Source organism: Microcaecilia unicolor, chromosome 4 (assembly GCF_901765095.1).
Source record: "Microcaecilia unicolor chromosome 4, aMicUni1.1, whole genome shotgun sequence".
In the NCBI taxonomy this organism is placed as follows: domain Eukaryota; kingdom Metazoa; phylum Chordata; class Amphibia; order Gymnophiona; family Siphonopidae; genus Microcaecilia; species Microcaecilia unicolor.
The window spans coordinates 342,433,115-342,448,946 of record NC_044034.1 but is presented as its reverse complement, the minus strand read 5'-3'; the positions used below and the strand labels follow the sequence as shown (position 1 = coordinate 342,448,946).

The following is a 15,832-nucleotide window of genomic DNA, read 5'->3' as shown; positions in this document are numbered from 1 at the left end:
TGTGAATTGATGCTGTCTTTATATTTTGCACAGTACTGGAAGAAATGCATCTCGTTCTATTTTGCTGGTGTTGTGCTGCATGCAGAGTCTGGCTCCTTAGGAATCCAGGCTAATTTTTGTCTTCACTTTTCTACTTTATATCATCATTTATCCTGCATTTGGAGAGGTTCTGCATGTGTGACTGAGGCCAGGTATTCAGTTAGCATTGTATATTTTTACTGTTATCTGTTTAGTTTTTAGGTGGAATATAAACAGGGCTTTTTTTTTTTGAGGGGGTACTGAGTACCGGCACCTTTTTCATTGTCTGTTAAAATTGACCCATGGTCCCCAAGTTTTAATGAAAGAGATCAACCTCTACACAACAATTCTGCCTTGTCATAGATTCTGTGACTGGTTGCAGGGGGCCTGGCTATCATTGGAGCCGACTCTGTGGGTGCTTGAACACCCCCAATAGTGAGAAAATTCCTTGTATGTGTCCAGGGAGGGGTTATTTCCATTGGGCTTAGCACCCTCAATAATTTTGAAAAGTTGGCTCCTATGCTGGCTATTGTGGGGTGGGGGTCCCTCAGTAATTACCGCACCCCTGAAGGGTGGCCAGGCATGAGTACCGGCACCTTTTTTGCTAGAAAAAAACGCACTGAATATAAATTAAGAAAATACTTAGGAAAGTTCTAGCAGCTCTGCTGTCTGACCTTTTCAACTTCAGCTTTTTTAGACTCAGGAGTGATCCTAGAGGACTGGAGATGGGCAAACGTGGTTCCTCTTTAATAATGGACAGAAGTAAGGAAGAGGCTGTGAATTACAAGCTGGTTACTCTGACCTACGTGGTGAATAAATGATTGGAAATGCTGCTAAACAGAAGTTCGTGCAGTCTTCTTCAGTCTAATGGATTGCAGGATCAGTGGCAGCATGGTTTCACCATAGGTAAGTCTTATCAGATGAATCTCATCAGTTTCTTTGGCTGAAAGAGCAGAGAGGACTGGATGTGCTTTTTCCACAGCCCCGACTACAGGGGTGTGCTGGTAAATTTTTAACAACAGGCTCTCTCTCCGGGCATAGCCAGCCATGAAATTATTTTTTTTTTTGGGGTGGGGGGGGGGGGGAATACATGTCTCTCTCTTCCCTCCCTTGTGCGGGCACGCTAGGCATACCTTTGCCGAGCCCCACCAGCCAATAAATGGACTGCCACCACTCTCTGCTGCTTGTTTCTGGCTCTGAGCAGCATGATAGAACCTTCTTGCGCTTGCATGAAAAGTCCCAGCCTGATGCTCAGAGCCAGAAACAAGGAGCAGGGAGCAGCAGTCTATTTACTTGGCTGGTGGAGCCAGCATTACTGCCAACAAAGTAAAAATGAATTCAGGAGGGGGCTGAAAGCCCACATTTTGGGAGTCAGTTGTTCAAGTAGCCATGGGGAGGCCTACTTTAACAACCGGCTCCCAAAATTCTTAAAAACTTAACAAACGGCTCTCGTGAGCCCGTGAGAGCCTGCTCCAGCACACCACTGCCCGACTATAACCTTCTCTTTCACTCACTGCAACCTCCGCCAGCTCACTGCCTTCCCAGGTCTGTGGCAGCAAAAACAGAAAAGATGGGCAGGACCATTGTCCTGTGTGCACTATTGCTAGCTCTGCTGGTCTTGTCCTTCCAACACAGGAAGTCTACACATAAGGGATTGGCAGAGCTGCACAGGGCAATGGTCTCGCATATCTTTTTCATTTTTGGCTGCTGCTACTGCAGAGCCTGAGAAAGCAGTGAGCAGGGTGGACATGAGAAGAAAAAAACAAAAGACGGATGGGGGGAGGGGTGAAAGATGGGGTGATTCTGGATGGTGAAGGAGGAGAGAGGCACACAGAGAGAGCATTGATGGATCAGGGGCATGACTCAGAATAAGACAGATGAGGGCAAAGTTGGTTGGAGAGGAAGAGAGGGAGGGGTGAAAGACACACACAGATGAGATCCTGGATGGCAAGGGTGGGGGGAGAGAACGAGAATATACTCCCTGCCCATCTTCAAATCCTTGCTCAAAGCCCACCTCTTCAATGTCGCCTTTGGCACCTAACCATTATACCTCTATTCAAGAAATCTAGACTGCCCCATTTGTTTGACTGCACGTTTTGTCCATTAGATTGTAAGCTCCTTTGAACAGGGACTGTCCTTCTTTGACAAACTGTACAGCGCTGCGTAACCCTAGTAGCGCTTTAGAAGTGTTAAGTAGTAGTAGTAGATAGTTAAATTAAAGAGTGGGGAATATGATGGAAGAGAATGGGATATGCACAGGGAAAAATTCAGTTCATTTTTCATTTGTTTGGCTTCACCCCCTCCCCCAATTTCTGAGAAATTTTTTTCACGTTATTACATTGTTTCACACATTTGTGTTTAAATTATTAGAACTTGAACACACACAAATCAACTCTGTGTTTGATTTAATGTGCATTTAATTCATAGGCTATTTCGTACACACTAAATTTAAGGGAGTGCTAATGAATGTGTGGAGGAGTGGCCTAGTGGTTAGGGTGGTGGACTTTGGTCCTGAGGAACTGTGTTTGATTCCCGGCACAGGCAGCTCCTTGTGGCTCTGGGCAAGTCACTTAACCCTCCATTGCCTGCCGCATTGAGCCTGCCATGAGTGGGAAAGAGCGGGGTACAAATGTAACAAAATAAAAAATGCACAATCCTAGTCATTTGTGACAAATTCTACCCTAAAGCTGCTGTAAGGAGTTAAAGCATGTTTCAAGGTGCAATTTATAGAACTTAAACTTAACGACTCAGCAGTAAAAATGATATACAGCATCTTCTCACATGCTCAATGTGGGTTTTTTTTTTAAATATATAATATGACGAGCACTAGTTTTCTTTTAAGAACATAACACCTGCTAATTCCTATGAAAGGCAAAAGAAAACACTTTTAGAGCCATAGCTTTGTAATAAATATTTTATTCATTATAAAACATTGTATAAGCACCAAAACAATAAAGGGTAAAAAAAAAATACATCACAAAAATTAGTTTTCCTATTTTAATTGCTAGGAAAATGCCAGCACAAGACATTTAATTACAGATCAGAAACATCTCTATGGCAATGTCACTTGATCTGCTTGGGAGGTAGCATGGGAAAAATTTAGCTATTCAGGGAAGGCACTGTTTTGGCTTTAATATAGTACTTTTTATCAGTACACTAGGAAAAAATGCCCGTTTCTGAGCGGAATGAAACGGGCGCTAGCAAGGGGCCCCCTCCCTCCGTCCCTCGAAGCTACTTGCCTTGTTCGCTGTGGGCCGTTTCGGCCCTCGAGTGTCAATAGCTCCGCCCTCGACGTCATGACGTTTTGACGCGAGGGCGGTGCAGGCACTCCAGGGCACACCGGATATCTCGGGCGCCTCAACTTCCGTGGAGGCTTCAGAACGTTGGGGTTGCCTTTTATATATATAGATATGGAGGTGTGTTTTCAAAGCACTTAAAACTTACAAAGTTCCACAGGTTGCTCAGTGATTCTGGTAGTCTTATGGGTCCCTCTCCTGGGACCCTGCTCTCCCTTTACTCATGCATTTTTAGGATGGAAGGGAAGAGTGATGCTCCTTGCTCTGCGCCACCATCTTGAAAATTGGTGGCACCTGACCTGCATGTTGCTTTCTGTCAAACAGGGGAATTCCTTTATTTAGTGGACTGACTCCGTACAGTTCATCCCAAGACTTCCTGAGCCATTACGACAAGCCCCATCCCTGGCTGCCTTCAAATCCGGGCTAAAGGCCTACCTGTTTGATGCTGCTTTTAATTCCTAACTTGTCACCTGCTCGTAACCTTTATCTTGTCTTCCTCTCTTCAATAGTCCCCTTATCCCTTATTTGTCCTGTCTGTCTGTCCTGATTTAGATTGTAAGCTCTTCTGAGCAGGGACTGTCTTTTCTTCATGTTCAATTGTGAAGCGCTGCGTACGACTGGTAGCGCTATAGAAATGATTTGTAGTAGTAGTTGCTATGTAACTTTGAGTAAGTCTAAGTACTTTGAAAATGAGTTCCATATTAGATGTCAGCAAACAACCCTAGCTGCCTTTTCAGGATTTTTATTTTTATTTTTTTAGTGGGGGGGGGGGGGGGGAATTCTAAAATTGCTATGGATTATAGTGGGAGGATGTGGTCCACATAAATGCTGTTAAGTAAGAAAATTATTTCCTTATAATGAAAACACAAGCTAGTACATATTAACTCTCTGTTCCAAATTTATAATTGTTTTGTAATTGGGGGTTGGTGTTCCTAAACATAGAAGCATCTTAAACAGAATGCTTCATCTCATCTTCCAATCAAAAGCAAAGCAACATCACACTATGCTACCTCCCACTTTAAAATAGAAAACAGTTGATAATTTAAGGACCAGAAAGTCCCATCTAGCCTACCAGTTTCATAGATTTGAGGTCTATAGAATCGCACCATCTTTAGCTTTCTCTTCACAGCTGAAGATTCTTTGTACCTGTCCCTACACTCTCTTGTGTTCCACTACCACTGGGAGTTAATTCCATACATCCATGAAGAAATATTTTCTGGATGTTGTTCCTGAGTTTACCCCTCCCCCCAAGTCTCATACCATAACCTCCTGTTCTAAAAAACTATTTTCTATAAAAAAAAAAAAAAGATTTACATCTCATGCATTATCTATACCAATGGTTCTTAAACCTGGTCCCGGAGGCACCCCAGCCACTCAGGTTTTCATGATATCCACAATGAATACACTTGAGAGTGATTTGCATACCAAGGAGGCAATGCATGCAAATCTCTCTCATGAATATTCATTGTGGGTATCATGAAACCCTGACTGGCTGGGGTGAATCCAGGACCAGGTTTGGGAACCACTGATCTATACGTTTGAGTTATCTGAACGTCACATGTCTCTCCTCTCCAGCATACACATTTAGGTCCTTAATTCTCATTTGATACGGTCTTTGGTAGATCCTGCATCAGGGTGGCCTTCTCTTTGAATAACTTCCAGCCTCTATCCCATAGGAAGTGCATCTTCCGAAACTAGACTCACTGTTGTACAGTACAGTAGCTGAGGTCTCACCAATGAGAAGTAAAAAGGTTTTCTGGTTACTACATTTACTTTACGGTAACCAAAGTTTTGGGTTACCCTGTGCCTTCATATCTTGTCAGTTACTGGTTAACAGTCCGTTCTTGTAAACATTTCAATATCACCTGGTCTTTCAAGCAGCTTTATTGCTACCTCTACTCAGAGAGCTTTACCCACAGCTGACAGCTGTGGGACAAAATACTATTTTGCATTTTATTTAGCAACATAAATTGCTTATACACATTTGTCTTTACTTAAAAACAAAGTAAAAAAAAATCATAAATATATTTTGCATTTGTCCTTGGTTAAGACAGCATTTAGTTATTAGCAATAAATGCATAAACATGACATTTCCTTATTTGAGAAGATATCCTATAAGCTCTGTTGATGTCGGAGCAGTTGTATCACCGAAGACACCATTCCAGTTCAGCCAATATCCAATGAATTTCATACATCATTCCAACACTATGTCACCAGAAGCCACTCAACACCACAATAATTCACAACTAAAGATGTCATTTCAGTTCAGGTGGCAACACCAGACATCCTAGAGCATCTTATCAACTTTGTCGGAAAACATCATATGAAGTTCAACTTCATGCTTCTATGTGTTTTGAAACATTGATCAGCTTAGCTGGTGCCATTAAGTTCTGCAGAGAAAGTTTTGGACGTAATGAACAAATCCTTTGATACCAAACCATACAGTGGAGCTTTCTTTATCAACTACAGAACTGTAATCCAGTTTAAATATGCATATTGCAAATGGTCAACGAAGAAGCCTATATCAAACAAAGTTCGGAAGTCCTGTGTATGGGACTGGTATTTTTTTTTTCCTTCCACAAACCAGTGTTCAAAGTCCTGGGGAAATAAACAGAATATTCCAAGGGACATCCGACTATTGGTCTCTTTGGCCAGGTTTGTTTCTGCAAGAAAACCAGAAGACTGCTTACCGGGCTGAAACTTTTTAACACACACAGAGTATATTAAACTAGCGTCCGCTGTCAGGTTTTTTCTGATGGACCTTCATTCACGTCATCTTCATTGGAATAGTTTCCTGAATCAACACTGCTTTGTATGCAGTGCTTAGTATAATCTTTAACATCTGTCTCATCTGTGTTTTCAGTAACAATGTTCAGGGTTATGGAGCAGTTTTCTGTTGGCTCCGCTGCATAAGCAATGAAGGAATTTTTCAAAGATACTTCATGAAAGCACTGTTCAAGAAAAGAGGGGGGAAAAAAAGGGATCACCTTTGTTTTATACACTACAATGAAGTAAGCTATAAGAAAAATACTACACTTTGGTCAATAAGTTAATCCAACAATCACCAGTTCTTTTCATGATACATTTACTTAGCTACCATGGTTTTCTTAATAACCAAGAGGTTCTATTACCTTTCTTCTCTCATAATTCCTTATTCTCCAGCAAGAGTTTTACATTGTGTTAATGATCATCATCTAACTCTCCCAAGTCCCAATTTGTGTATTTAGAATCAACTAGACATTGCACTTTTTTCTTTCACTTCACGTTTGGCTCAATATATACGCACACCTGTGTATCCTCCCTACTTGGGCACCTTCTATAAAACCATTCTCATACAACGTATTTCTTGTTCTACTGCTTTTATTTGGATTAATACCTGAATTTTATTTTTATTTATATTTGTATAATGCATAACATTATGATTCTATCTTATGCTGTGATATATATTTTTAGGCTGTTGTAAGCTAGCTTGCACTCACTTATGCTGGAATTGCAGTATATATATAAATTAATTAAGTTGGAAAAATTTTGGGGCATGCAAAGTTGCTTGGCTGATTTAAGTCCGCTATAGAAAAATTCGATAATCACCCTAATCACTCCCTCCCTTCTTCTTTCTTCCCTTACTTAATCTCTGCACAAAACTAAATGCATCTGTTATCCTGTAATGACAATGTTACAAAACTATGTAAGCCACATTGAGCCTGCAAAATAGGTGAGGGAATGTGGGATACAAATGCAATAAATAAATAAATAAAAGGAAACTATACTGAACATATAGACTTATAAGGTCTGTGCCAGAGCCAGTGGTGGGTGGCAGAGATAGTGCTGGGCAGACTTATACAGTCTGTGCCAGAGCTGGTGGTTGGGAGGCGGGGTTGGTGGTTGGGAGGCGGGGATAGGGCTGGCCAGACTTATACGGTCTGTGCACTGAAGAGGACAGTACAAATAAAAAAGTAGCACATATGAATTTATCTTCTTGGGCAGACTGGATGGACCGTGCAGGTCTTTTTCTGCCGTCATCTACTATGTTATGCTATGTTACTATATACGGGCTAGGATGTCAATAACAAACCAAGAATGCCTGCCCACCCTTTTTCCCCCCCATATTGCATAATTTACGTACTCTCTGAAACACATTTGCCCAACTTTTTAAGTACATAAGTATTGCCACACTGGGAAAGACCACAGGTCTATCAAGCCCAGCATCCAGTTTCCAACAGTGGCCAATCCAGGTCACAAATACCTGGCAAGATCCCCCCAAAAAGTACAAAACATTTTATGCTGCTTATCCCAGAAATAGTGGATTTTCCCCAAGTCAATTTAATAATGGTCTATGGACTTTTCCTTTAGGAAGCCATCCAGACCTTTTTTTAAACCCCGCTAAGCTAACCGCCTTTACCACATTCTCTGGCAACGAATTCCAGAGTTTAATTACACGTTAAGTGAAGAAAACTTTTCTCTGATTCGTATTAAATCTACTGCTTTGTAGCTTCATCGAATGCCCCCTAGTCCTAGTATTTTTGGAAAGAGTAAACAAATGATTCACGTTCACCAGTTCCATTCCACTCATTATTTTATAGACCTCTATCATATCTTCGTAAGAACTACAGCAGGATCTCTTACCACATACATTACCTCAATTTTAGGGTCAGAAATAGCTAAAGAAAGAAAACGAAACTCAGGCCAATATTCAAATGGACTTATATGTTCATCAGTGGTGGGTGAAAATACAATCCTGCTATCCATCGATTTTCAGCCACTATCTCCTAATTCTAATTTTAGCACCTAAATGTAAGCACCATTTGCATGCTAAGATTATAAAATACTAACACTAACACGCATGAATGTAACATTCACATACATACATGCCAGGTACGTACTCAGCGGTATTCTGTAAAGTGATCATGTGAGTAGTATGGGCATGTCGTACATTTATACGTGCAGGTTATAGAAAACGGTCATTTATATGCTAAAATGCTACATTTGGGTATGAGCATTTAAGCCTGCTATTGACATGGTGTAAGCAGGCATGCCAAAATGTTAGTGCATAAATGCCAACCAATGCTTATTTTGGTTTTTAGCTTTTACAAAGGTACACCTAATTTAGGCTCAGCAGATAATGTGTGTACACACTAGAAATACATACACATTTTTAAACAGGAAAAATAGCATTAAAAAGGAATGTACCAAAACAGAATAACCAAGGGAAAACCTTCAGTCATGCACCCCCTTCCCTGGGACAATTCAAGGCCTTCCCACTTCACCCAGGTGTCCAGCATCTTACCTTCTTTAACCTCTTCCTCTAGATGTCCCTTACCATCCTTTTGCTGGTTTGCTGTTTATTAGCCTGCCCACCATGTTGTATCATGCCCCAGAGCCTGCTACTCAACTAATCCAAGGTCACTGCTACACTCCAGCCATGTTCCCTCTGGCACGATGGCTGCATGGAATGTCACAGTTTCTGCTAGAGCAGGAGTTCTCAACCCAGTCCTTGGGTCATACCCAGCCGGTCTGGTTTTCAACATATTCACAATGAAAGAGCCTCTATTTACGCAGATCTCTCTCATGCACATTCATTGTGGGTATGATGAAAATGTCACTGGCTGGGTGTGCCCTGAGGATGGCTTGAGAAACCTTGTGCTAGAGAAAGAGCCAATAAAGGACAAGCCTGGAAGTAGGGCAGGGTGAGGGATGGTGTTGGAGAGGGAAGTACAGTACTGCTGCTAAAGAGGAACATGCAATAATATTGCCAGTGTAAAAATGTACTGTAATTTATGTCCTGCAAGGTCCAGCAAGACAAGGTCTGAGGATCTGAAGTATTGAATAAAAATAGGGTTAAAGTTCCCGTGGAGAGGCATAATCGAAAGGGGCGCTCAAGTATTCCTGAGGACACCCTCGCAGGACATCCCGGCGAAGGGACAGGGAAACCCGTATTATTGAAACAAGATGGGCGCCCATCTTTTGTTTCGATAATACGGTCGGGGACACCCAAATCACGAAATTTAGGTCGACCTTAGAGATGGTCGTCCCTGATTTTCGGCGCTAATGGAAACCAAAGACGCCCATCTCAGAAACGACCAAATCCAAGCCATTTGGTCATGGGAGGAGCCAGCATTCGTAGTGCACTGGTTCCCGACATGCCAAGACACCAACGGGCACCCTAGGGGGCACTGCAGTGGACTTCAAAAATTGCTCCTAGGTGCATAGCTCCCTTACCTTGTGTGCTGAACCCCCCAAAACACAGTCCCCACAATTGTACACCACTACCATAGCCCTTATGGGTGAAGGGGGGCACCTAGATGTGGGTACAGTCGGTTTCAGGTGGGTTTTGAAGGGCTCACATTTACCACCACAAGTGTAACAGGTAGGGGGGGATGGGCCTGGGTCCACCTGCCTGAAGTGCACTGCACCCACTAAAACTGCTCCAGGGACCTGCATACTGCTGTCATGGAGCTGGGTATGATATTTAAGGCTGGAAAAAATATTTTTTAATTTTTTTTGAGGGTGGGAGGGGGTTAGAGACCACTGGGGGAGTAAGGGGAAGGTCATCCCTGATTCCCTCCGGTGGTCATCTGGTCATTTAGGGCACATTTTTGTGGCTTGGGCGCAAGAAAAAGGGGACCAGGTAAAGTCGTCCAAGTGTTCGTCATGGACGCCCTTCTTTTTTCCATTATCAGTTGAGAATGCCCATGTGTTAGGCACGCCCCAGTCCCGCCTTCGCTACGCTTCCGACACCCCCCCCCCCCCCCCCCGTGAACTTTGGTCATCCCCGTGACGGAAAGCAGCTGAGGACGCCCGAAATCGACTTTCGATTATGCCGATTTGGGCGACCCTGGGAGAAGGACGCCCATCTCCCGATTTGTGTCGAAAGATGGGCGCCCTTCTCTTTCGAAAATAAGCCTGATAGTGTCAACAGTCTGGCCAGCCATAGGCAATCATGTGCTGGAGAGATAAGCTATGCTGGATAGATAAGTGGTTAATAGCAAACAAGACAAAGGGACGGTCTGAAGAAATCTTTAGGGTATTGTGTGTAAGGAGGTGGAGCAATCTAGGTGGTTAGAACGGAATGATCTGAGTATGTGAAATGACAGTACACATATTTATGCAAGGGGGGAAGCAGAGGTGGAGCAGGTGAGTGGAAAAGCAAGGTTCATGCAGTGATCATGCTGTGAAGCCAACCAATGACAATGGAGGAAAACTATAAACAAGAGTCTGGTAGGCTGGTTGGTGGAAGTTATGTTAACAGGGACATGATACCACAAAGTCATGTGATATAGTAACAGAGTCATGTGATATGGTCACGTTCACATAGTTAGATAATGTATAAAAGGAATAGTTTATCATTGCACAACAGGAATCTTGCTAGCACTGCGTAGCACTTTTGCTCCAGGCTGGTAAATCCCTCCACAGGAACAATAGAAAGGAAAAAGACTATTTGTACGTATTACTTATGAATTGTAATTGGCAAAGCAGCAATTAGATGTCTATTTTTCCTATTTGTAATAAATAAGCTTCTATGATAAAATTTATGATTGGCTAATGGTGCATCTCTTCCTGTGTTCTTTAATCCAAATTATTTTATCCAGGGAATAAATGTCTGAAAGTTTAGCCTTGCATTTTGCAGCCTTTCTGATAAAGGGGCATAGGAATAAGGCTAAACACAGCCAAGGAGTTTTTCTCCAAGCAAGGAGAACTTCTCCAAGGCTGTAGTCCCTTCCCAAGGGGCAGGGGTCGGGATTACACCAGTTAGGGGCTGGGCTGTGTGCAGATAGGCTCAAAGTTCAGAAGAGAGGCTGCCTTTAGAGTATGTCCAGTGACTGGTCCCCATCCCGGTCCATACCCCAATGATTAGGGAGGGGGGGGGGCAGCTGCTGCTGACTGGGCAAGGAGCAAATAAGCACTCTTTAAAAAACAGTTTACCCCTCTCCTCCCTTCTGCTGAGTACTGTCCCTAAGAGGCAGATGCAGCAACCAAACGTAAAAAAATCTAAATCGTTAAAGTCCCTAACGATTTTAAAATAACGAAAAATGCACCAAAAAAAAAAGTCACACATGCTGAGATCGGTAGTGAAACGTACAATGTATCAAAGAATCACAATACACATCGTTAATCGGCCCCCAAATCATGCGCAGAGCAGCCAAGCGTTATGTTAGCTGCTCTGCGCATGCCACAAACAGTCAAAACACAGTCAAATCGCAAGCACATGGCTCCCAAATAAAAACAAAAATAAAAAAAAAAAGGGTCGGGAGGGGGCAAGGGCGCTCATCAGGAGCGTCCTGTACTGACGGCCTTGCCCCCCCCCCCCGCTGCTCCCCACTTTCCGCCGCTCCCCCCACCCCGAAAAAGCAAACTTCTAGAAGCCCCTGCCCCCCTCCCTTCCTCACTACTCTCTCACCTCAGCTCCGCCTCCCGACATCCTCCGTCCGTGCCCCGCCCCCTTTTGGGGTCGTCGCCGCCATTCCCCTCCTCCATCGGGCCCCCCTTCCTCTTACCGGGCCCGTGCAGCGCCTCTCTCCTCTGTCCGAAGGCGCTGCACGGGCAAGAAGAAAGCTGAATCAGCTGATGCCTGCCTTCGCCTAGCTTCGATAGAGCGTCTTTCTCCTCCTGGGCCCGCCCCTGTCTGACGTCAGTAACCTACGTAGGTTACTGACGTCAGACAGGGGCGGGCGCAGCAGAAGAAAGACGCGCCATCGCGAAGGCAGGCATCAGCTGATTCAGCTTTCTTCTTGCCCGTGCAGCGCCTTCGGACAGAGGAGAGAGGCGCTGCACGGGCCCGGTAAGAGGAAGGGGGGCCCGATGGAGGAGGGGAATGGCGGCGACGACCCCAAAAGGGGGCGGGGCACGGACGGAGGATGTCGGGAGGCGGAGCTGAGGTGAGAGAGTAGTGAGGAAGGGAGGGGGGCAGGGGCTTCTAGAAGTTTGCTTTTTCGGGGTGGGGGGAGCGGCGGAAAGTGGGGAGCAGCGGGGGGGGGGGGGGGGCAAGGCCGTCCGTACAGGACGCTCCTGATGAGCGCCCTTGCCCCCTCCCGATCCTTTTTTTATTTTTATTTTTTTATGTGTTTTCTGAGGTCCTTTGGACCAATCACAGCGCTTTTAGCTCTGCTAATGCGCTGGGATTGGCTCAAAGTTTGTTTATTTTTTCACTTAACACTTTTTCCTGCCACGGAGCTGTCCTAACGAGAGGTCCAGACCTCTCGTTAGTTTTCCTGCCTTTTTCCTGCGTAAAGGCAATCGGAAAAGGTTAGTGCATGTCGTTTCAATGGGGTTTTCACACTAATTGCTCATCTCCATTCCGTTTTCGTTAGCTGCTACTGTCGTCGGAAAATAGGCTTAAGTGCATGGAAAGGATAGGAAATTCTTCCCTGAGGGCTCATTTAACGATGAAAAACGTTTAGTGCATCTACCTCTTAAACTGTTCCACCCTAGGTGGTTGCCTAGCTCGCCTAGTGCTAGGGCTGGCCCTAAGAATACCCAATTTTCACTAGGATAAAATGAATGTTTGGACCAAGAAGTTTCCAAACATAACATAAAAAAACAAAACAGAAAAACAAAAATTGATTACTAACTTTAAGCACCTACCTCTTCTATGTTAGAAGGGAGTTTGCATGATGGGAAGAATACATACTTGATCCTTCGGTATAAACAATGAACACCATAACAAATACCAGCTAACAAAAGAAAGGTAATTACTATAGAAAAAAATGCAGCAGCAGCAGCCAGACCAGCTGAAAGTTCACCTAAAAGAAAGAAAGTCTGTATTAATAAGGTGTCTTTTAAAGAAATCTTGTCTTCCCATACTATTAAAAATAGCCCTCAGGCAAAATGAAAGTATTTGGTGAACATCATAAGTACATAAGTAATGCCATACTGGGAAAAGACCAAGGGTCCATCGAGCCCAGCATCCTGTCCACAACAGTGGCCAATCCAGGCCAAGGGCACCTGGCGAGCAAATGTACAAACATTCTATACATGTTATTCCTGGAATTGTGGATTTTTCCCAAGTCCATTTAGTAGTGGTTTATGGACTTGTCCTTTAGGAAACCGTCCAACCCCTTTTTAAACTCTGCTAAGCTAACCGCCTTCACCACTTTCTCCGGCAACGAATTCCAGAGTTTAATTATACGTTGGGTGAAGAAAAATTTTCTCCGATTTGTTTTAAATTTACTACACTGTAGTTTCATCGCATGTCCCCTAGTCCTAGTATTTTTGGAAAGCGTGAACAGACGCTTCACATCCACCTGTTCCACTCCACTCATTATTTTATATACCTCTATCATGTCTCCCCTCAGCCGTCTCTTCTCCAAGCTGAATAGCCCTAGCCTCAAGGGCTGATATTCAGCAGAACACATGTGGTTAAAGATGCGTGGATGAAGTTATCCAAATATCTTTAAACCGAATATTCAGTGAGCTATATAGTTCTCCGAGCATCATAGGCTTAAGATATACAGATTTCTTAGGTCTGCCATATCTACACCCAAGATGGCAAAACAAAATTAACTAGAGTGACTGAATATTGCACCTATCTATTTAACTTTGGGCCCAATACTTAAAACGGTAACAGCCAGGGGAGTCTCCTGGATGTTTAAATAATCTGTCTGAGGATAACTGGGTATTTTCAGCGTCACTTAAAGGGCCCTTTTACAAAGCAGCAGTCAGCCCAATGCAGGCTTACCACGTGCCAATCTGGAGCTACCGCTGGCCCAACGTGGGCGCCGGGGGTAGTTCCAGCCCCAGCGTGCACCATTTCCCATGCTAGGGAAAATAGATCCAGTGGCGTACCAAGGGGGGGGGGGGGCGGTGGGGGCGGTGCGCCCCGGGTGCACGCCGCTGGGGGGTGCCGCGGCGCGCGCCTGCTGCGAGAGTTCGCTAACTTCTCTCGTTTGCTGCAGCTTCCTCTGCCCCGGAACAGGTTACTTCCTGTTCCGGGGCAGAGGGAGCTGCAGCGAACGAGCAAAGTTAGTAAACTCGCAGCAGGCGCGCGCTGTGGCACCACCCCCCCCCCCCCAGCGGCGTGCACCCGGGGGGGGGGCTCTTTTGCGGGGGGGAGGGGGGGGTGCTGCGCCGCCCCGGGTGTCCGCCCCCCTAGGAACACCACTGAATAGATCCCTATTTTTTTAGCGCAGCAGTTACTCAGCGGTAATCGGGCAGCACCACGCGCTACCTAGTTCGACCGGCATTAAGTGCTCCCCCTCTACATGGCCACAGGGTAAGTGAAATCTTACCGCATGGCCATGTCTTTTTTTTTCCCTGCCTTTTTACCCACTGCGGCAAAAAATGGCCCCCACCGTTAGCACAGGGCTCTTTTTTACCGCAGCTTAGTAAAAGGACCCCTTAACCAGATAGTGCTGCTGAAAAATGGATAGTTACCACCCAAGCTGAAACCAGCTATTTTGGGGGCATTCCGGGGGGGGGGGGGGCACAGTTGGCACTTAAGTCAGTTAAGATCACCACATAAGACGCAGTCCTATAGCGCACTTAATTGGCTGTATTTTCACTGGCCAGAAATTCAATGTCAGAGCCCAGACATGGCCCAGGATTGAATTTCTGTATTTAATGCTAGTGGCGGTCAGCAATACGCTGAAAATCAAGCCCTTTCAGCTTCAACCCCAGAATGCCTCCAATCCTCCTCAACTTCAAATGGTTAACTGTTGGCTGGACCAGGTTGCCCAGCCAAAGTCAAGGGGTCTGTGGTGTTGAAATTTGACCAGGTAACTCCCAAAGTTATCAGGACAAATTATTTTGAATACTGATCAAAATATTTTTGTAGGCTGCAACACCATTTATGAGACCAAAGAATAATCCACAAATAAGCGTCTTCTCTTGTCAGATGGATTAATCTATCCATTGCACAGGAAAGGCTCTCCCACAGTTCGGAACTAGTGAAAGCTTTGGAGCATGCACGGTCCTTCCTGCATACAATCATAGGACTCAACATTTCAATTATTAAAGACTCATCTCTTTGAAAAGATATACCACAAAGATCAAAACATGTAACAACCTCCAAATATACCCAGAAACGTCGTAACACGTCAAAATGTCTTATAATGTCTTCTGCTATACCACTATCTTGTATTCCTAATGTTTGTAAATGTCTTCTGCAATACCACTATCTTATATTCATGACCATGTAACCCAAAATCCTTCTGTAAAACCAAATGTATATCCTCTTCTCATTTCCAGTATCCATGATGTATTGTAAGCCACATTGAGCCTGCAAAGAGGTGGGAAAACGTGGGATACAAATGCAATAAATAAATAAAAATAAATAAAATTATTGGGAGTGCTAAGCCCAGTGCAAATAACCCCTCCCTGGGACACATACAAGGAATTTTCTCAATATTGGGGGTGCTTAAGTGCCTGCAACACCCACAGAGCTGGTTCCTATGCATGCAATGGTTTCCTCATTCAGTTTTATCAGTTCCATAGCTTGAGTAATGACTGTGTGTTTGATTAATCCTACTATCTATGGAAAACTCATTACAGAAAGGCAACTTTGTTTTGTCTGTAATCAGACACAG

General features: G+C 44.3%; 1 protein-coding gene across 1 annotated transcript in view; it reads right to left on the bottom strand.

Moving 5' to 3' along the window:
* Positions 1–4,773: 4,773 nt before the first annotated feature.
* Positions 4,774–15,832, bottom strand: part of IFNAR1 (interferon alpha and beta receptor subunit 1) — a 60,886-nt gene continuing 49,827 nt past the window's right edge. Inside the window, exons 11-12 of the mRNA XM_030202159.1 lie at positions 12,894–13,051; positions 4,774–6,265 (exon numbers count right to left, since the gene is read on the bottom strand). Of these exons, the coding sequence (XP_030058019.1) occupies positions 6,056–6,265; positions 12,894–13,051 (368 nt within the window). The 3' untranslated portion in view covers positions 4,774–6,055. The remainder of the gene's footprint in view (positions 6,266–12,893; positions 13,052–15,832) is intronic.